The sequence below is a fragment of the Neophocaena asiaeorientalis genome, unplaced genomic scaffold (genome assembly GCF_003031525.2).
Source record: "Neophocaena asiaeorientalis asiaeorientalis breed wild unplaced genomic scaffold, Neophocaena_asiaeorientalis_V1.1 scaffold129, whole genome shotgun sequence".
In the NCBI taxonomy this organism is placed as follows: domain Eukaryota; kingdom Metazoa; phylum Chordata; class Mammalia; order Artiodactyla; family Phocoenidae; genus Neophocaena; species Neophocaena asiaeorientalis.
This window is the reverse complement of record NW_020172446.1, coordinates 5,332,197-5,354,610: the sequence shown is the minus strand read 5'-3', so window position 1 is coordinate 5,354,610 and position 22,414 is coordinate 5,332,197. Positions and strand designations below refer to the sequence as shown.

Genomic DNA, 22,414 nt, shown 5'->3' with positions numbered 1-22,414 from the left:
GGAAGGACATCAAAAGCCTGTGCTGGACCTCTCTGGAGTCTGTTGATACATATATTTTTTCTTGCTTTTGCTCTGTATCCTCTGTAAAAAAAAAAACTTGGCCATGAGTACAATCTGCTATTGGGTCTTATAAATCCCTCCAGCAAATCACTGAATGAAACAATGGTGAAACTGTTTAGCCATTTCTAACATTGTTTTTCACATTTTTGAGACCTACCCTCTCATATACACATACAAACAGCTATGGTTACCACTTGGCCTTAGTGAGAAGGGAACTTAGAGGTTTTCAGGAAATTACTTTGATTTTTGAGGCTCAGAGAGCCATTCTTCTGTATGAAAATAAGTCAGGGGTTTGTGTCAGTCAAGATAAATGAGGTAATGCTGCAGTAACTAACAGCACCAAACATTTCAGTGGCTTCAAATAACAATGGTTTATTTCTCACTCTAGGACACGTCCACTGAAGGTTGAATAGGAGCTCTGCTCTGTACTGCCCTCCCCCTAGGACCCAGGCTGACAAAACTGCCACCATTTGGAACAGTATACATTGCAATAGCAAAGGGAAAAAAAGTGCTCCGAAGGGTCTCATACCAGCATGAAATGCTCTGGTCTGGAAGTTGCACGATCACTTCCATTCAAATTCATGGGTTAGAACTAGGCAAATGGTCCTACTCAATTTCAAGGGAACCAGGAATATAATCCTACCTACCATGTTCCTGGACAGCAAAGGGGAACCAAAATGCTTAGTTTATGGTCCTAATGACTAGCACAGTTCTTCATTAGTTGGAGAGGGCCTAGTTGGGCAGGTTTGAACGTCGGCCTTTCTGTGCGTTGACCACCTTCAGGAAACAGCACACTCCTCTCAGGAAGAGGGGTGCAAAATGGCAAATTCTCAACTGGTGGGCAGGTGGATGGTGGTAGGAAGCCAGAAGGGCAGACATCAAAATCTCCTTGGGGCATGTAATGTTTGAAAATAGCTTCAGGAGGGAAAAGCCAGCACATCCCTTGAGAATCACAGCTCCAGAATACGTCTTATCCTACTGGTCCAAAACTAAAGAGGAGAAGGGAGAAGAAGAGATGAAGATAAAGGTAAAGAAGAAGAAGAGGAAGGGGAAGAGAAAATGAAAACGGTTTTAAATGCTTAAAGACCCCAATAGTCTGCCCAGGTGGTCCCAATCCCACAAAATTCTTACTTGAAAATGTACAATCTTTCTTTTATTGTTCAATAAACACAGTATGCCAGCGTGGTGTTAGGGGCAGGGATACTAGAATTTTAAAAAAAAACGGTCATCCTCTAACACACACAATTTAGGGGCTTGGAATCCAGTGGGGAAAACAGAGAGGGAAACCATTTTAAATCATTTTATAATTGCTCAAATGAATGCGCAAGTTCAGGGGAGGATTGCGGAGCCAACACTGGGCTGGTTTTCCAAAAGCCATTCACAGTCCCCTTCTCCCTTAACACTCTTTACTATAGAGGCTGAAGAGTGTAAATTCCTGATTGCCCAGCCCTCTTTGCAGCTAATGGCAATATGACCCAGTGTTGGCCAATAGCATGGAAGTAGCAGTTGCTAGGTAGGACTCGGGGGAAAGTCTTTTAAAGGGACAGTCAGCCAGTATGATCACTGCAGTCTAATCTCATTAGATTTAGGGGCTAGAGCAATCGCTTTGTCTTTAATGTGGAAGATAACTGGGGCTGGAGGAGAAAGGCTCAGGGCAGAACAATAAGTTATAGCAGTGATTTACATTAGAGGTAATGGAATAAACCTCTGGGTATTCATCAACATTTATTGAGCATCTCCCATTATGTCAGGCACTACGACATCCTGGGGCTACAGAGACAAATAAGATACAGGTCAGAATAAGGGTGCCTCTCAGCATATCAATTACAACCCCAGGGCAGGAATGAGGGGTGCTCATGGAACCTCAAGTTTGGGATATTCTGCCCCCTGCCCCAAGTTCAGGAAACACCAATGGGGTAGGATGGGGCCCAGAGAAATTAAAGCCAGCCCCATTCTGCAGCAATTCAAGGGGCACCAGGACTGTTGCAGTAATGGGAAGAAAGCAACTTAAGAGGCGATGCTCTTTTTATGTATATATCTCACCCAAACAAGCCCTGATGTTCCTCCAAATCCAGCCTAGTTATTTTAAATCACTGCATGTGACAAATTAGAAAAGGAAATGGCAAAGTTGTAGGAGAAGCCTAGGCTCGAAACAGTCCTACTTGACCTAATGAAAAGGGTCTGGAATTGGAGAGTGACAATGCCCGCAAAACTTTGTGAATATAGTAAAAACCATGCCTATCCATTTTAAACAGGTGAATTTTATGGTATGTGAATTATCTCTCAATAAAATTAATTAATTATTTTAATGGGAGAAAAAATAATTCCACCACTTAGCCCTAAGCAAACTTGGGCTTGTTAGTTAACAGGTCAGAGCCTCAGTTTCCTCATCTGCAAAATGAGAATAGTATTACTTTCTTTACAGCAAGAACAGAACAGTAGACTGTTCTGAATATTAAATGTGACCCTGTAGGTTAAGCATGTAACACAGTGCCTTGCAGGTAGTAGAAGCAAAATATCTTCTAGTTCCTTTCTTCCTAAGTGCCAATAAAAATTTTAAAACAATCATTTTCTCAGCCGCAAGATGTGACATACGTTCTAGGCAACCTCCCTTCAGACAGTCTTATCTCAGGCAGACAAGAGCAGGGAACGAATGGGAAGACAGGAACACGGACAGAAGCCGACGCTCACTGCAGAAAAACTGAAGATCTACTCTGCAGCTATGCAGTGCAGAAATAACAGGAGCGATTCATGCAGTGTGAAAACAGCTACACAGACAGAGCGGTGTTAAGGAAAGTCAGGCGGGTGCAGACATTTCTGCTTATCATTCTAGTTTAGTATCCAAACAGAATCCAGTTTTGCAAAGTAGCCAAATCCACCCCAACACCTGGACAAGTCCGTGTGGCCACAACACAGCCCTGATGTTTAGAGATGACCCAGGCCCCACTCTCCTTGCTATGGTTCCTCAAAACCAGACTGAACCCAAAACAAACCTTACACAGCCAGAATTGTTGGGCACAGTACCACGTTAGGGAATTTAAGTCTTCACTGAGCTTCTCTTTTGCGACTATTAGAAAATCAACCAGGTACTTTTCAAGTACCTGCTGTGTGCCCAGCCTTGTGAAAGATACTGTTGTGAGGGAGAAAAAGAAGCATAAGCCCTGATCCCTGCTTTCAATGAGCCAGCTAACCTCTTAGGTTTGAGAGCAACACTTCACAGTAAACATATAAAAGGCATCGTGCCTTGCACAGAGCAGTGGTTCAGTTGTTATTTGTACATTGGGTCAATGAATTAATAGACGGCACAATAATAAAACAATTGTGTACATGTGGAGCTCACTCTAAGAACCACAAGATGGGTTGGAGTACTTGGAAAAAGCTTGTGCCAGAGGCTGCTAGTTGCCTACTCAATATCAATTCTTCCATTTTTCCTTGTAACAGAGCCCCTATTTTATTTGAGGTGGCCATATGCCCAGATAAAATACTACATTTCCCAGCCACCCTTGTAGCTAGAGATGGCTAATGAGATCTAAACAGAAATTGTCATGAGAGGCTTCTAGGAAAGTGCCTTAAAAGGCAGACCAACAGCTGCTACTCACTCTTATGTCCTTTCTCCCTTTCTTCTAATTCTTGTCTGAAACATGAATGTGATGGCTGGATTTCCAGCAGCTATTTTGGACCATGAGGCAACCTTGACACAGAAAAGCAAAAAGAAGCTAATAGCTAGCTAGTGGGAAGCAGCTGCATAGCACAGGGAGATCAACTCAGTGCTTTGTGACCACCTAGAGGGGTGGGATAGGGAGGGTGGGAGGGAGGGAGATGCAAGAGGGAAGAGACATGGGAACATATGTATATGTATAACTGATTCACTTTGTTATAAAGCAGAAACTAACACACCATTGTAAAGCAATTATACTCTAATAAAGATGTTTAAAAAAAAAAGAAAAAAAAAGACAAGAAGCCTAAATTCCTGATGATCATAGAGTCACCATTCTCTCCCTGGACTGCTTATCTCTAGTATTCTTTTACATGAGAGATAAGTAAACCTCTATCTTGCTTTTTTGGGTTTTGTCAAATGCAGCAAACCCATATCTTAACCAATACAAGGTTCCACAGAAAAGCCAGGCCTTAAACGAAGGGTTGGCTTTCCAATTGGGGAAGTGAAGGGGGGAGGGCATCTCAAATGCCAGAAAGAGCACTGGAAAGGACACTGGCAAGAAGGAGCACTGGCCGAAGCCAAGTGGGTAGACTGTAGGAAATAAGGAGAAGTCAGATGTTGGTTTTGCAGGGGAGACAGGTCTTGACTGGGGAAGGACCAGGGACCACAGAGGGCTAAGAAAGCTTGTTTCCCTCTGAAGGAGCAAAACATCTCTGGAGCTGGAGCAGGGTAAGAAAGGAAACAAAGAGGCAGATGAAGAGGCTTGGGGACTTTATTCCATGAAGAAATGTGAGTATGAGCTGTGGCCTGGTTCAGCCAGCTGAACGTTCCTGGACTGAAGACAGTAACAACAACACCATCTAAGATTTATTAAACACTTATGTGCTCTGCTGTGTGCTATACACCCTATACACATTATCTCAGTGAAGCTTCACGACAAATCTATGACACAGTCCTACCATTATCACCCCTATTTGGCAGACACAGAACTGGGGCTTAGAGAGAGTCAGTAACTTGTCCAAGGTAAGCCTCACAACCCTGCAAGCTGGGTAACATCCAGCCCGTTTTTCAGATGCAGAAAGTGTTTGTACCATTCTTTCAAAGCTAAGAAAAGGTATGGGGGACCTCCCTGGTGGTGCAGTGAGTAAGAATCCACCTGCCAATGCAGGGGACATGGGTTCGATCCCTGGTCCAGGAAGATCCCACATGAGGCAAAGCAACTAAGCCCGTGCATCACAACTGCTTAGCCTGTACGCTAGAGCCCGCGAGCCACAACTACTGAGCCCGCGTGCTGCAACTACTGAAGCCCATGCGCCTAGAGCCCGTGCTCCGCAGCAAGAGCAGCCACCGCAATGAGAAGCCTGCGCGCTGCCACGAAGAGTAGCCCCGGCTTGCTGCAACTAGAGAAAGCCTGCGCACAGCAATGAAGACCCAACACAGCCAAAAAAAAAGAAAAAAGAAGAAAAGGTATGAAGATCCTGACTTAAAACACAAAGAGGGCTTCCCTGGTGGCACAGTGGTTAAGAATCCGCCTGCCAATGCAGGGGACACGGGTTGGAGCCCTGGTTCGGGAAGATCCCAAGTGCCACAGAGCAACTAAGCCCAGGCGCCATAACTACTGAGTCTGCGCTCTAGAGCCCGCGAGCCACAACTACTGAAGCCCGTGTGCCACAACTGCTGAAGCCTGCACGCCTAGATCCTGTGCTCCACAACAAGAGAAGCCACCGCGATGAGAAGCCCGCGCACCACAATGAAGAGCAGCCCCCACTCGCCGCAACTAGAGAAAGCCCGCACACAGCAGCGATGACCCAACACAGCCAAAAATAAATAAATAAACAAAATCTATATAAAAAAAAAACCACACAAAGATTCAGAATCAAACACAGGGCCAATTGCTTTGTGAATAGTCTCTTCACCAGAAGAAAAACAGATGAGAGGAATAGAAAAGTTTTCAGGCTTGGTTACATTTACCTCTTGTAGAGGAGGAAGACATTGTTAAGAAACCCACCCACACCCCCTGGCCGAATGATGTTCACAAGGTGTAGATGTTGCTAAGGTGGGCGGGAGGAGGAGTGGGGGGTAGCACGCATTAAAGAACCAAGCAAACAGTGAGGCCATGTCAGCTCTGGCTACAGATGAATCGTAGCCAACCACCAGCTCGCGTGTCTCAAGTAGTTTTTTAACATCTCTCCACAACAGGATATGGGAAAAAAATTACTCCCTCACAGCTAAGGCTGAAAATTCCGTACTTTGACTTAAGATATTCAGACATATCCAATGAACACAAGGAATTCTTCCTGGAGCAAAAATCTCATTAGTCACTAATGGGAAGGGGAAAAAAACCCATCCGGTTCCAAATGAACTAGGTAACATGAGTGCCTAGCAGGAAATGCATTTCCCATGAAGATTAAAAAGTCTCCATTGGCAGCCTGGGAGAATCTGATGCCAGGGCCTCCCAAGTAGTAGAGAAATCTGGAATTCTACAGCTGGTCCAGGACAGCCTTACATGCTGGAAGTTAAAGAGTGTCAGCTTTGTAAGCCTGACCCAAGTTCCAATGCTGACTCCACCACGAGCTGTGTGATGCTGGGTAAATGTCCTCACCTCTCCCAGCCTCGGTATATTCACCTATAGAGTGGGACAAATAACTTCCACCCACTAAATGAGGGTAAATGAGACAGTCCGCTGCTCCTGTTACTATGATTTTAACAGCAGGGGTCCCCAACTCCCGGGGTCTAATGCCTCATGATCTGAGGTAGAGCTGATGTAATAATAATAGAAATAAAGTGTGTGATAAATGTAATGCGCTTGAATCATCCCGAAACCATCCCCCCGCCCTGGTGCTTGGAAAGATCGTCTTCCATGAAAACAGTCGCTGGTGCCAAAAAGGTTGGGGACTGCTGTTCGATAGGACTCACATCTTAAGTTTTCTCTGCTTAAAATTCCAAGAAAGAAAAAAGGCCATAGGATGCAATGGAAAGAGCCTAGGTCTGGCTCCTAGACCCTGCCTTGAGGGTCATGAGCATATGTGACCCTGAGGTTACTTTTAGGGCTCCAGGGTCCTCATCTGTCTGGAGAGGGCCAGGAAGATCCTTAGACCAAATCTAAGATCATTTCTTCTTCTGTCACTGAGGTTCTAAATGGCAGTCCTTACTTAGTCACTCGTTTCAGGATTTAACAAGTTACCTGCTGGAAAGCTGTTTATCTAAAAACCTTTGGTTTCTACCCCGGAAGCAAAAAAGCCAGTGAGAACCTTGAGGGCAGGTCACCGACTTTTGCCATCTTGACCCTTAACACAGACCTGGCACAAAGTAAGACCTGCATAAATCCTTGTCGAGTGGAATGGACAAGTGAATGAATGAAGGATTTCCAAGGGCTGGCAGAAATGACAGTTCATCCTCCACTAAGCAAAGTTTAATGCAAGGAGAAAATGCTACCAATTTAAAATATTAATGATATTTACTTTGTCATCTGAACTACATCAGAATACCAGATGAATAGCTGCTGCCCTTCAAAAGGATGCCTGACTTGGGCTTTAGCTGAACGAGCGCACTTTGGTCCACGTGTGGCAAAGGGGATGCCACAGGCTACAGGAGGGGTATGTAAACTCCTAGAAGGACACGTTACCCAACCTCTTTGGCAGGGTTGGCACAGAAGCATGCCAACATGAAAGCAAAAATACCAAGACCTCCACATGTGGGTGTGCAGTTGTGTCTGCCCAAGAGCTCCCAGCTGAGGAGGGGAGATCTAAAATCCAGCAGGTGGTCTGCTCACCTGTGAGGCCAAGTCCACGCAGGAGCCCCATGGGCAGGTGGCAGCCCTCACGGTTCACCTCAGCAGCAGATGAACTGGGGTCTGCTGGGTGCTTTAGTGATAAAGCAAGTAATAACAATGCATACACATCACACATACATACATATGCACTTAATGGTCACTGTGTGAAAAAAGTAAACTCTTTAAGTATTTTATTTTAGGTAATTTTCATAACTACCCTGGGAAGTAGGTGCTATTGTTTGAGGCAGTATAGTTTGCTGTTTAAAAGCACGGACTTGGGAGTCAGACTGCCTAGATTCAAATCCCAAGTGCCACTTACAAGCTGCGTAACCTTGGGCAGGGTTATTTAAGCTGAGTCTCCTGCTTAGCATATGTAAAATGGAAATAATAATAGTGCCTGTCTTACGAAGCTGTTGTGTGGTATAAATGAGTAAATATGTGTAAAGTGCTTAGAACAGGAGTGGGCACAAAGTAAGCCCCCAGGAAGATTAGCTACTTTTGTTATTTCTGTTAATAGAGACTGAGGTGCAGAAAGGCCAGTGGCTTGTCCATGGCCTCACACCTGCTGCGGGCAGAGCCTGGGCACACACACAAGTCTGTCTTCAAAGCACACATGACCCAACACAGCTGATTCTAGCTCTGCGGCCCCCACCCCACCCCATTCACATTACCACCCGCATCCATGCCAACGTGGCCTAGTCTTTCTTGGTACCAACCAAGGCTGCAAGGTGCTAAAGGGAGGATACTAAAAGAACTGGCATTCTAACTGACTTAAACTCTGATGTGCCTACTACGTGTAGAACAAACGCAAGTGTGTCCTGGTATGGGGATCTGTCCCTTAGCTAAGAGAAAACGGGCCTTTTCCAAGGAGGGGAGAACCTCTCTGCCTTTGGGCCTTTTTATGTGAGGCCTCACATGCTCTCCTCCAAACGCTGAGAGGAAGGCAAAGCCTGAATTGTGCAATGAAACCCCATCAGGTGAGGTTCTCTGAGTAGAGATAATGGGCCTGATTGCTGGTGGAGAGGGAGAAACAATTTGAGGGCCAATCCACCAAGAGAGCCTCATGAGCCAAGATTACCACTCTGCCCTGGGTCCTGCCCTGCTCCTGGAAGGTTCTAGAAAGAGCCAGAGCCTTGCTAGAAAAAACACGTGCATCATAGAAAACCAAACCATCTGTTGTGGTACATATATACAATGGAATCTTAGCCATAAAAGGGAACGAAATGGGGTCATTTGTAGAGATGTGGATGGACCTAGAGACTGTCATACAGAGGGAAGTAAGTCAGAAAGAGAAAAACAAATATCATATATTAACTCATATATGTAGAATCTAGAAAAATCGTACAGATGAACTTGTTTGCAAGGCAGAAATAGAGACACAGACATAAAGAACAAACATATGGACACCAAGGGGGGAAAGGGGGGGTGGGATGAATTGGGAGATTGGATTTAACATACATACACTAATATGTATAAAATAGATAACTAATGAGAACCTGCTGTACAGCACAGGGAACTCCACTTCGCTGTACAGTAGAAACTAACACAACATTGTAAAACAACTATACCCCAATAAAAAAAGCAAAGAAAAGAAAACTGAACCATCTGTGATCCAGAATGATCTGGGAGTGGGAAGCTTTGAAGCATTAACTCAAAGAAAATGACCCACAGTTGTAGTTAGTTAATACTATGGGTGCATACTATGTGCCAGGGCCTGTTCAAAGTCCTTTAGAAATAATATCCCATTTACTCTTCATATCAATGGTATGATGTAACCTGTATTTATTAGTCCCATTTTGCAGATGAGAAAACTGAAACACAGAAAATTCAAATAACTTCTCCCAAGGTCACACAAGCAGTCTGGCTTCAGAGCCCACGGTCTTTATCAGCATTTTCAAACCTTTTGGCCCAACCCACGGCATGAAATCCATTCTACATCAGGACCCAGTATACACTCACACAGTTATATAGAACTGAAACAAAGTTTTAAAACAGAATATTACTCACCATTACCATGTGCAATGCACTCTGGTGTTTTCTCTTCTATTCCATTAAAAAATATATATCATTCAACAAATATTTATGGAACACCTATTATGTGTTAGACACCGTTCTAGGCTTTGGGGCTAAGTCAGTGGATGCAAGAGATAAAAATCCTTGCCCTCTTGGAGCTTGCATTTTACCAGAGAGAGTGAATAAGATCCACGTGCAAAATCGTAGCATCTGAGGTGGTAATTTGGTGAGTGCTATGGAGAAAAGTAAAGCAGGGAAGGCCAAGGTGGCCAGAGAAGGCCTCAGGATGTGTTCACTCCCCACTACGCTGATTTCAGTGGGCTGTCACCCACAGCGGGAAAACCTTGGCCCCTAATCTCTCCACTCCAGAGCCTCCTATATGTCTGGAGGCTCTTCCTCCTAGATTGTGCGCACTTGTATGTGACTACGTGCACATGTGTATACATGTATAGGCATGCATGGATTCGCGACATGCGTGTATGCATACACATGTCCACCCCATTCGCTTCCTCACTGGGGACGTTTGGGAGACAGGAGGCAGGGCTCCCACATGCAGCTTTCCAGCGGCTCCCTACACAAGCCTGCCCTGCAGAGGGGGTCCCGGAATGGGGCCTAAAAAACAGCCCAGGCACTGTGAGCCAATGCCACAAGCACCAGACATACGCCCCGGCTGGAGTCTTAAGTCAGAGGAAGGAAAATCTTTTTATCACTGGTCCACCCACAGGGAGCACCTCTTGTAAACTGTTAGGCCAGAGGGAATGCTAGTTCCTAATCTGAATCAAGGTGCTCTATGTGCTAGAGTGCCCTTAAGGATAGAGGAGACAGAGCACAGAAATAAAAATCACTCCCCGGGGAAAATCCAGTGCATAGAGCACACCTGGCAGGGTGATTGAAGTGGGTCTGGGGGGAAGACGGGATTGGGGCCAGCTCTAAAGCAACTCTGGGGGACTTCCCTGGTGGCGCAGTGGTTAAGAATCCGCCTGCCAATGCAGGGGACACAGGTTCGAGCCCTGGTCCAGGAAGATCCCACATGCTGCGGAGCAACTAAGCCCATGTGCCACAACTGCTGAGCCTGCGCTCTAGAGCCCGCGAGCCACAACGGCTGAAGCCCGCACCCCTAGAGCCGTTCTCCGCAACTAGAGAAGCCACTGCAATGAGAAGCCCACACACTGCAAGGAAGAGTAGCCCCCTCTCTCTACAACTAGAGAAAGCCCACGTACAGCAACAAAGACGCAACGCGACAGAAAATAAATAAATTAATTAATTAAAAAAATAATAAAGCAGCTCTGGGCCACTTGGGTAACCTCCACTGAGCGCATTTGGAACTTGGCACTAGAGTGAAATCTTCAGACTCCAAGTTAAAGGGGCACATAAAAATGTTACTAGCATGGGCAGCAAAAGCATTACCTATGGGAAAAGCAGTCAGTCTCTGCTAATGAGTAAGTGTAATTGATCACAACAGACGACTTGATGGCCATTCCAAATGCGCTTTTAGCAAAGCGGACAGTGTTTTTCATTGAAATGCAAGCTCACCTAGATAAGATCTAATAATGGAGATTTTGGAAGAATCCCAGCATCAGTGATTTCTTTTTTTTCCTCTTTCACTGAGCAGGAAGGCATCTTAAGTTCCTGGTCACACCTTGACCCAATCAGATGACAATTTATGCTTTCCCTATGGCTGAGGAGACCGTGACAGTCCCTGGGGCAGCAAAGGATCAGTCACAGGACAGCCCACACCCTTATCTGTCCTTTCCTCCTTAGCCCTTTCCCCACTCCCGACCTATGGGGAGCTGGGTGGCTGGAAGACACATTCATTTCAATGCAGTCGGGCTTCCCTGGTGGTACAGTGGTTAAGAATCTGCTTTGCCAATGCAGGGGACACGGGTTCGAGCCCTGGTCCGGGAAGGTCCCACATGCTGCGGAGCAACTAAGCCCATGCGCCACAACTACTGAAGCCTGCGCGTCTAGAGCCTGTGCTCCCCAACAAGAGAAGCCACTGCGATGAGAAGCCAGCACACCACAACGAAGAGTAGCCCCCGCTCGCCGCAACTAAAAAGAAAGCCTGAGCGCAGCAACGAAGATGCAACACAGCCAAAAATAAATAAATTAATAAAATTAAAATTCAGGGTAATCATCCACTTGTTCAATAAGGATTTATTGAGCACTTACTGTATGCAAGGCACTGTGCTGACCACCGAAAGGGGATTCCACCACAACATGGCTCAGACCGGGTCCTGTCCTCAGAAGAGAGGGCAGACAGGAGAAGCAAGAAAATGACAGAGTGCCAAGTGGAGGTCCCAGCTCACTCCAACAAGCACTTAATCCTTCTGGGCTTCAGTTTCCTCCTTTATCAAATGAAGGCACTGCTCTAGACATGATCTCTGGGCACTAGGCCAGCTCAAAAACTATGATTCCAAGCCCTCCCCTTCCCACTCAGGCTCCTAGGCGCCTAGGAAGCTGACAGATCAGGTGGTGCCTCCTAGGAAGGGGACAGTCAGCAAAGGAAGCGGGTGGTGAGGATTATTATGTACCTTTCCCACAGTGAGGGGTTCTTTCATTTTGGCCAGAACACAAGGTACAGGCTGGAGAAGATGAGCGATAAGTTCAGAACATTAAGTGGAAGATTTAGACTTCCACATCAAGGAAACTGGAGGAAATGGGAACCACTGAAGTTAGTGCAGAGAAGGATACTATCAGTGTGGGTGGCGCAAGGGAATCTCACCGACTTGCAGAGGATGAGTTGGGGTGGGGGGCGGGGAGGGCGGTGATGTTGCAATACAGAAGAAAGGCTGAGGTCTGAGGTGAAAGATTCCTCCCTTGGTCCGGTCGAGCGCATGCATCATCCCCTCATCCCCTACCATCGCCATAGTGCTTATTTTCTTAAACTTGCCCAAGCCGAAATCACTTTGCACCCTCTTTTTTTTTTTTAAGTTCCACAAGTGCCTTCAAGGTAAACAGGTACATTTTACCTCCCTTCTGCCCAGGCGCCTGAGGTTAAACAGAACCAGCGAGGTGTGCCAGGGAGGGGTGGGGAAGCGGCCAGCAGGCGAGGCCCAGGATACAAGAGGCGGGGATCTAGAGGGGTGCGCCTACCTGCAAAGGAGCCATCCTCGTGGTCGGAGCTGTTGCGGCTGCAGTCACTGCCCCTGTCGGGCGAGCTGTGACTGGGTGAGTCCCGCTCGGGCAGCCCCAGGAACCTCTTGCGCCGCCACGGGGGGAGGGGCTCGCGAGCCCTACGCTGAGGGAGCTCCTCTGCCGCCGGGGGCGAGCCCCGCCCGTCCTTGACCTCTGCCTCTAACTGCTCCAAGTCGCGGCTCCCGCGCTGCTGCCGCCGGCTCCCGAGGATCAGGTGCATCCAGCGATGGGAACTGTACACCCGCGCTGGCTTTTCCGCCTCATCGCAGGTCCCGGGCCGGCAAGGGGTCACGAGCAACTGGCTGGGGGTGAGTTTCTCGTTCAAATCCACCATCTCGAAGTCGTGGTCACTGCTGTCGCCCCCATCGTCCGCGCCCGAGGCGTCCGGCTCGTCATCCTCCGAGCCCCGCCCCGCGCGGGTTCGGGCGGACCGCTCCTCTCCCGGGGCGCTGGGAACTGTGCCATCGTGGCCGGGGGGCGCGCAGTCCTCCCGCGGCCTTAAGAGGAGGCGAGGCTGCAGTAGCTGCTGGTGGATGGCGGCGGTCAAGCTGCGAACAGCGCCCCCAGCCCCCGCCGCCCTGGGCCAGGTGGGAAGGTCCTGGCACAGGTAGGGGGGACTCTCGGCCTTCGCGGCCACCTCCGTGGAGGGGACCGACGGGCCCGGGGCGTCTCCGCCGCCGCCCGCTGCGCCCTCCTCCTCGAGCGGCGCCGGCTCCCCCTCCGGCCCGGCCGGCTCCTCAGCCGAGGCCCCCCTGCTGTCCCCGTCTCCGCCCTCCAGGCGCCCGCAGCCGAGGTCCCGCTCCTCCAGGGCCGCCTGCAGGTAGCCGACTTTGAACTTTTCCTCAGCCAGCACCTGTTGCAGCCACTTCAGGTTGAGTTTGCTGCGCTCCAGCTCGCGCTCCATGTCCAGCACCGAGTCCAGCCGCATGACAGGCGCCTCCTCCCCAGGGAACTCGGCCTGCCAGTGGCGCTCAAAGTCCTGGGGGTCCCACATGCCGGGAGCCCCTTCGGGCCTCCGGGGCCCAGCTCCTCCGCGCGCAGCGGGTTGGTGTCGCGCTCGGCTTTCTCCGCGCTGGCGCAGTGGCCTGCCCTTCACTTCAGCCCCAGAAGAGAATAAGAAAAAATAATAAAGTTTTTCCCCTTCCGCCCTCGTGCCGTTTTTCTTCTTCTTCTTCTGGGTTTCGCCTCCCTGACGTCAGCGGCCACCGGCGGCGGCGGAGGCGGGCGCCTGGGCCCCTGGGCGCCCCAGGCCCGCCCCGGGCAGGACGCGCTGAGCCGTGCGGGGAGGGAGCGCGCAGGGTCGCCCTGGGCCGCAGCCAACCTCCGCCCGCCTGGCCCTCCACAGCCTCGCCTGTCCAGGGTCCGGGCGGCACCTGGGGCCGAGAAGGAAAAGGTGGGGGAAAGGCGATGTGGCGCGGCGGCGAGGGCAGGTGCTGAAGGGCTGACCGGCGGGGTTGTCCTCCACTGGGATTTATGGAGCGCCTTGAACTAACTTGTCCAAAATCACGGAGCTGCTTAATCCAAAGCTGGGGATAAACCTGTTTTGTTTTGTTTGGTTTGTTTTTTTGGTTTGTTAGTGTGTGGTTTTTTGTTTTTGTTTTTTTTTTTGAGACCCCTTTAAAGCTTTCTCTCCACTGCTCACTAGAGCTTTTCGGGTGAGAAACAGGCAAGGGTGACAGCTCCAAGTGGCTCTGCTTAGAGGCCCCTGTGACTTCAAAGCTGAGGATCCTCCCATGTGACTTGGTGTGATGGAATCAAACCATGACTGGCAGGGGCCTTAGACACCTGGGCGTCTAAGAGGACCCTCCACTCTGCTTCCTCTTTGTGGCCTCAACAATTCCCCTGGGGAGGAGTTGGGTACCGGCGCCTGGCCTGACACTCTGGGTGGGGCGGATGGAGGGCTCTCGCCTCGCCTCCTCTTCACACCTGGCTGCACCACTTTTCTAGGGTCTTCGGTGAGGTCCCACTGTCTGCAGAGAGAGGGCCTGATAAACTGTCTCGCGCTCTCCTCAGGGGGGACCTTGTCGGTGAGTCACATTTTCTTCGTTTTAAGGATGTTGGATATTGATCCTGTAAGAGACTAAGTGACTTGGCAGCTGGAAATTCTTCCTGGCCACAATGCCCTTTGGGGACTGGAGCTAAACTCAGCGACCTCTTCTCTCCGGATCCCTGCCACTAGCCGCTCACTTGAACCATGTGAACAGGCCATCCCTCTCCCACCTTCCAATCCCTTTCAGCCTATCCCTCAAGGCTGGATATTGGAAAGATACCAGAAAGTATTTCTTAACCACAAATGAGATAGTGTCATGCTTCTGTTCAAAACCCTCCGGTGGCAGGGACTTCCCTGGCGGTCCAGTGTTTGGGGCTTCACCTTCCAATGCAGGAGGTGCGGGTTCGATCCCTGGTGGGGGGGCTGGGATCCCACATGCCTCGCGGCCAAAAAAAAAAAAAAAAAACACCAAAAACATAGAGCAGAAGCAGTATTGTGGCAAGTTCAATGGAGACGTTAAAGATGGTCCACGTCAAAAAACAAAACAAAACAAAATCTTCAAACAAACAAAACCCTCCAGCGGCTCCTCATAACGCACACCTCCAGGATGGAGTCCAGACTCCACTGACAAAGGAGGTCCTCCCACATTTGGTCCCTGCCCACCTCTCTGCCTTTCTCCTAGGCTTTAGCCTTACCAGCTCCCTGCTGCCTGGGGGACACCAACCCTCCTTTAAGGCCCAGCTCCACCTATGAGAAAAATTTTCCGGCCCCTCTCCCTACTCTTTGTGTCACACTCCATCGTGTATGTGTCTTTATCTTTGCCCTTGTTCCACTTTATGGCAATTATTAGTGACATCTTTTGTTTCCCTTTCTCATAGCTGCTCTCAAGGTCAGGGATTGTGTCTTTTCCAGTATTATATTCTTGCTGCTTCTTGGAGAGTGTGACTGACAGATAGCTGATAATTGTTGAATGAAATGAATGAATGAATGAATGAACAGGCAGATGACCGAATCCTCACCTTGCAGTTCCTGCTTCACTGCTCCAGTTGTGAATCACTCTGGGCTGGGAGCAGATGCGCTTCCCACAGACACTTCTCAACTCTGGAATTTCCTTCCTTGACAAAGTCTGTGTTTACTCACTTTCCCAATATCCCTTCTTCCTTTTTCTTTCTCTTTTCTTTTTCTTCCTTTCCGCTCTTCCTTCCTTCCTTCCTTCCTCCCTCCCTCCCTCCCTCCCTCCCTTCTTTCCTCCCTTCCTTCCTTCCTTCCTGCTTTTCTTTTTAAATTTGGTGTGCCACTGGTATGACTCATCTCTGTGTTTGTCTTTGTGCTCGATTGCTATGGAGAAATGGATATGTTTTAAAAAACATTAGTTGCGTATTCCCCAGCTTGTGTGATTTCTCGGTCCTTTACCTAGTCCCTTAAGCTGCTCTCTCTTCCACCTTTGCTTCATATTTTGAAGAGACTCTCCCTACCTCCCTAGAGGCCACCACCATCTTTGTCTACTGGGAGGGATTGAGGTGCTCCCAATGCCTACAGCCAGCCAGTGCAGGGGTATTCCATCAAGCGGAGTCCACAAGCATCTTGGCCTCTGTTAAGATTTCAGAATGGGGGAGAAATGCAGCACAGCAGACATGGATAACCCCAGTCAACAGCGTATTGATTGGAAGATGTTTCCATATGTATATTTAAATGCACAAAGGAAAAAACCCTGTAAGTTACTATGAGCATCCATTTCTGAATTTGTAATTTCCCTGGGAGGATAGTTTCAACTCTGTCCTTTCATTAAAGCAGCAGTATGATTCCCTTTTTGTCCAAGAAAGCTGTTACCAATACCACTAATTTTTTCCACGAGGACCAATATAGCCAGAAATGCCAGCATTCATCATCTGTAAACAGATCCCAGGAGCAACCTTCATTGTCTCTAGCTGGTCGATAGTTCAGCTTTATTACTTGGCTTTGGGTCATCATGGGGGCAGGGATAGAGTGGCTGACATTTATTGAGTCCACACTTCTAGTGGCCATGCATCTTTGATCTCATCTAATTTCAACAACAACCCTGTAAAGAAGGTATTATTGTCAAGATAGTGAGAGAGAGAGAGAAATGGAAGATCAAAGAGGTTAGAGGTCACACAGCTAATTTTCTGGAGTCTAAAGCTCAGTAGCTTTGCAAGGGCTTGGCCCAGGTGCATCTGGTCATTAGCATTTATTCATTCAATAAATATTTGTTGAGCACCTATTAAGCTCCAGAGCCTGGCAAATAAAGTTTAAACTTTGTAACCTGGCATATCAGACTCTTCACAATGGATCCTCTGACCCCAGCTTACTTGTCCAACCCCATTTCTTGAATTTCTTCTGCTTGCTGCACCCATTCAGGCCCCCAATCTGAGTCACCCACAGAGAAGATGCCTTTTCTGTTCTGTGCCACCTCCCTTGGATTTCTGCGGCAGCTGCAGTGGACAGTTCCCAAGGGCTGCTGGGGTCTCACCTCAAACACCCACCCCTACTACTCTCCACTCTTCTGTCCTAGGGTTTTTCTCAAGCATCCCAGATGAAAGCTTCTATGGGGGGAAGTTATTCCGGGGCATCCCATGGCCAGTGGAAATGGGAGTTGGTTAATAAATGCCGCAGGCTCCTGTCTTTGGAGGGCCTGAGGTATATTCTGCATGGTTGCTCAGTGGTCTCCAAGAGGAATGGCCCCCGCTGTTCACAGTGGTAATCAATCCACAATGAGCTCTCTATTGGCTTTCCCTTCTTGTCTGTCTCCCTCTCCCTCACTCCTGCTTCCTGGAATAATCTCCTGACTAAAATGCTTGTACCGGGTCCTTGTGTCAGTCCCTGCTTTGCCCCTCTGGTCCCCCCACTAAGACACCCTCCAGCCTCCCCACACCCTCTCTGATAGCCACACAAGGCGCTTCACCGTTCCCCCAATTACTCCCCCATCTCTCTTGTCTTCCTTTGCCATGTTGCTTCCTCCTGTGTGAAAGGATGAGATCCCTTTTCACCTGCCCAAGCCCAGCTCACCTGTGACATTCTCTCTGAAGCCTTCCCTTCCCCAGGTCCAGTTAGGCATGCTTGTCTACAGAGGGATTTAACTTAGTCACGCCACATTGTAATTAGTTCCATGGCTCCTTGAGGAAATCCTGGCTCCAGCCAGCTGGTACCTCTTATTCCTCCTACTGCCACAGCCCCTGACACGGTGCCAGAGTCAGTGCCTAGTACATGTCTGCTAAGGGAATAAATGAATGATGAATGAGTGAGTGGACTCTTTACACCATAACCTCACGCTATCTTAAATCAGGACCACCCTCACCCAAAGGAAAAGTGGGAAGACACCTCTGAGCTCATGCTGTCAGGAACTCTGCTTTTTACAAAACTCCTTTAGATTAACAAGCAGCCTCTATGGAAATACAAAATGTGACTATCAGTCATTCACACTTCAGAGTGAACTGCTTCTCCCTTGCTTTTTCCAGAGTTATCTGAGGTTCGTATTAGAGGGCTGGGAGTTTGGACTAGGAAGGAGAATGGAAGCAGAGTGCAGCCGGAAGGAGAAGGGTAACCTGGGGAGGACTGGGCTAGGATGAGGCCTGCATCTTTGAGTGCTAAAGGTGTGAACACAGAAAAAAGGCCCCTCTTTTGGGGGACCCTCTCTACCAGGCTTGCTTCCTCTAATGCAGGAGTTCTCCTGAGTACAAATTAGAATAACCTGGGGGAGCAATTAAGACTATTCAGCCTTGGACTTGCTTCAATGCCAATTCATCCAGAATCTCAGGAATGGGACCCCACATCGGTATTTTCTTTTCTTTTTTTTACCTTTATTGAGGTATAATACAATAGGTTCATTTGTCTTAAGTATGCAGTTTGATGAATTTTGGTAATTGCAAACCATCATGTGTGTAATCTCCACATTAAACAACATACAGAATAGCTCCATCACCCTCAAGAGTTCCCTCCTGCTTTTTTGCAGTCAACCCCTTTTCCTGACTCCCAGTACCAAGCAATAATTGGTTTCTATATTTTCTGTCACTATAGTTTTGCCTTTTCTAGATTTTTGTATGAACGAATGTATCTTTGGTGTTTGATGCTGAAGTTCAGTGTCCTATTTTTGAGTTTCATCTGTTATGTGTATTTATATTTCATTCCTTCCCTCCCTCTCCCCACAGGGTCAAGTGAATAGGCATTTTAATGTACTTTGTCAAGTTCAACCCCCATCACAGTGCTGTAACAGAAGTATTATCACCACCTTGCAAATAAATAAATTATGGTTTGATGAGATTGAGAGAGTTGGTATAAATTACCTCCTTTTTATTGTTGAGCAGTATTCCATACTATGAATATATCCCTATTTGTTTATCTATTCTCCAGTTGCTGGCCATTTGGCTGTCTTTTTGTGGACATAGTTTTCATTTCTGTTAAAAAATACTAATACATAGGAATAAGATTATTGGGTCGATGACAAATATATGTTTAACTTTATAACATCCTGCTAGGGACTTCCCTGGTAGTCCAGTGGTTAAGACTCTGCCCTTCCAATGCAGGTGGCACCAGTTTGGGGAACTAAGATCCCGCATACGGCTCAGCCAAAAAAAAAAAAGAAGATACTGCTATGTAATATTTTCCAAAGTGGCTGTACCAGTACCATTTTCCATTACCATCAGCAATGTCTGAGAGTTGCATTGCTCTACATCCTTGTCAACACTTAGTGATGTCAGTCTTTTCATTTTAGCCATTTTAGACGGTGCATAATGGTATCTCATCATGGTTTTAATTTGTATTTCCCTGATGACTGGTGATGTATAGCATCTTTTCATGTGCTTTATGGCCATATGTACATCTTCTTTGTGAAGAATCTATACAAATCTTTTGTTAATTTTTAATTGGATGTTTGTCTTCTTATAATTGGGTGGTAATAGTTCACATATTCTTTATTCAGACCTTTTGTCATATATGTTTTGCAAATAATTTTCTCCTAGTCTGTGGCTTGCCTTTTCATTTTCTTATCTGTAAGCTTTGAACAGTGAACATTTTAATTTTGATGAAGTACATTTTATCAATTTTTTAATAGTTTGCACTTTTTGTGTCCTGTTTAAGAAATCTTTACCTAACCCAATGTCACAAAGATTTCTCCAATCTTTGGAGTTTTCCTCTAGAAGTTGAATGGTTTTAGATCTTATGCTTCAGTTTCTAAGCCACTTTTAATCTTAGGGTATGACATAGGATAAGGGTAGAGGTTATTTTTTTTCCATGTGGATATCTAGTTGTTGCAGCACCATTTAGTAAAAAGACTCTTTTCCCTATCAAATTACTTTGGCAGCTTTGTAAAAAAAAAAAAAAAATCGGTTGACCATAAAAGTATGGATCTATTTTTAGACCCTGTTCTGTTCCATTGATATATATATCTATCTTCATGGCAATACTTTACTGTCTTGATTACTGTAGTTTTATAGTAGGTTTTAAATCAGATAGTGTAAGTCCTCTCACAGTCCTTCTTTTAAAAAAATTGTTTTGGCTATTTCTAGGTCCTTTGCCTTTTGATATACATTTTAAAATCAGCTTGTCAATTTTTCAGAAAAGTCTGTTTGGGTTTTGGTTGGGATTTCATTGAATGTGTAGATAAATTTGGAGAGAACTGCCATCTTAACCATATTAAGTCTTCCAAACTATGAACACAGTGTATCTCCCCATTCATTAATATCTTCTTCAATTTCCCTTAGCAATAGTTCAAGTTTCAGTGTGTAGGTTTGCACATCTTTTGCTCAGTTTTGAAGTATTTTATTTTTCTTGATGCTATTTTAAATAGAGCTGTTTTTGATTTCATTTTCTAATTGTTGATTGCTGGTATATAAAATTACAATTGGTTTTTGTACATTGATCTTATATCCTGAGACGTCACTAAACTTATTCATTAGTTTTAGTAACTTTATTGTAGATTCATTATGGGTTTTTACATTTTTGTTTTGTTTTATTGAGATACAGTTCACATGCCATAAGTCTTGTCATTTTAAAGTATACAATTCAGTGTTTTTTTGTATATTTTCTCACTTGTATAACCATCACTATCATTTATTTTCAGAATACTTTCATCACCCCAAAAGAAATTTTTGCATCTGACCTCTTTCACTAAACATAATGTTTTCTAGGTTCATCCATATTGTAGCATGTTTCAGAACTTCATTCCTTTGTATAACTGAATAGTATTCCATTGTATAAATATACTACATTTTGTTCATCCATTCATCAATTGATGGCTATTGGGTTGTTTACACTTTTGGCCTATTATAAATAATGCTGTTATGAATATTCATGTACAAGTTTTAGTGTAGACATATGTTTTCATCTCTCTCTGGTCTATACCTAGGAGTGAATCATATGGCAACTTTATGTTTAACTTATTGAGGAACTGCCACACAGTTTCCCGAAGTGGCTGCACCATTTTAATTCCAGCCAGCAATGTATGAGGGCCCCAAAATTTTCCACATGTTCATCAATACTTATTATTTTCTGTTTTTTTAAAATCATAGTCATCCTAGTGGATATGAAGTGATATTTCATTGTGGCTTTGGTTTATTTACATTTCCCTAATGATATTGAATGTCTTTTCATATGCTATTGGTCATTTGTATATCTTCTTTGGAGAAATATCTATTCAAATCCTTTACCCATTTTTCAGTTGGTGTTGTCTTTTTATTGTTGAGTTGTAAGAGTTTTCTTTTTGTTTTTTTTTTAGTATATTCTGGATACTAGACCCTTATCAGATATATAACTTGCAAATATTTTCTCACATCCTGTAGATTGCCTTTTTACTTTATAGTGTTCTTTGATGCACAGAAATTTAAAATTTTGATGGAGTGCACTTTATCTATTTTTTCATCGGTTGGCTGTGCTTTTGGTGTCATATCTAAGAAACCATTGCCTAACCCAAAATAATGAAGATTCACCCTGATGTTTTCTTCTAAGAATTTTGTAGTTTTAGCTCTTCTATTTAGGTCTTTGATTCATTTCAATATATGGCTTGAGATAGGGGTCCAACTTTATTCTTTTTTTCTCCCCAGCTTTATTGATACATAATTGACATTTGAGTTTAAGGTATTCAATATGATGATTTGATACACATACATATTGTGAAATGATTACCACAATAGGGTTAGCTAACACCTCCATCCCCTCACATAATTGCCATTTCTTTCCTCATGGTGAGAACATTTAAGATCTACTACTCTCTTAGCAACTTTCAAATATATAATACAGTGTTGTTAACTATAGTCACCATGCTGTACATTAGGTGCCCAGAACTTATTCATCTTATAATTAGAAATTTGTACCCTTTGAGCAACATCTACCCATTTCTCTCACTCCCCAGCCCCTGGCAACCACCATTCTACTCTGTTTCTATGAGTTCAGCTTTTTTAGAATCCACATATAAATGAGATCATATAGTATTTGTCTTTCTCTGGCTGACTTATTTCACTTAGCATAATACCCTGAAGGTCTATCCATGGCAGGATGTCCTTTTTCCCATTGTGTATATATGCATAATGGAGTATTATTATTATATAATAATAAAATTATTATTCCATTATTATTATTAATGGAATATTATAATATATATAATTATATATTACATCTTCTTTATCCTTTCATCTGAAGATGGACATAATATTGTTTCCATATCTTGGCTATTGTGAATAATGCGACAATGAAAATGGGAGTGCAGATAGCTCTTCAATACAGTGATTTCATTTCTTTTGGTTATATAGCCAAAAGTGGGACTGCTGGATCATATGGT

General features: G+C 45.7%; 1 protein-coding gene across 1 annotated transcript in view; it reads right to left on the bottom strand.

The window, feature by feature from the left end:
- The window catches only part of ABR (ABR activator of RhoGEF and GTPase), a 175,268-nt gene extending 161,475 nt beyond the window's left edge, over window positions 1-13,793 (bottom strand). The window contains exon 1 of the mRNA XM_024735921.1: window positions 12,597-13,793. Coding sequence (XP_024591689.1) covers window positions 12,597-13,632 — 1,036 coding nt within the window. The 5' untranslated portion in view covers window positions 13,633-13,793. The remainder of the gene's footprint in view (window positions 1-12,596) is intronic.
- Window positions 13,794-22,414: the final 8,621 nt, after the last annotated feature.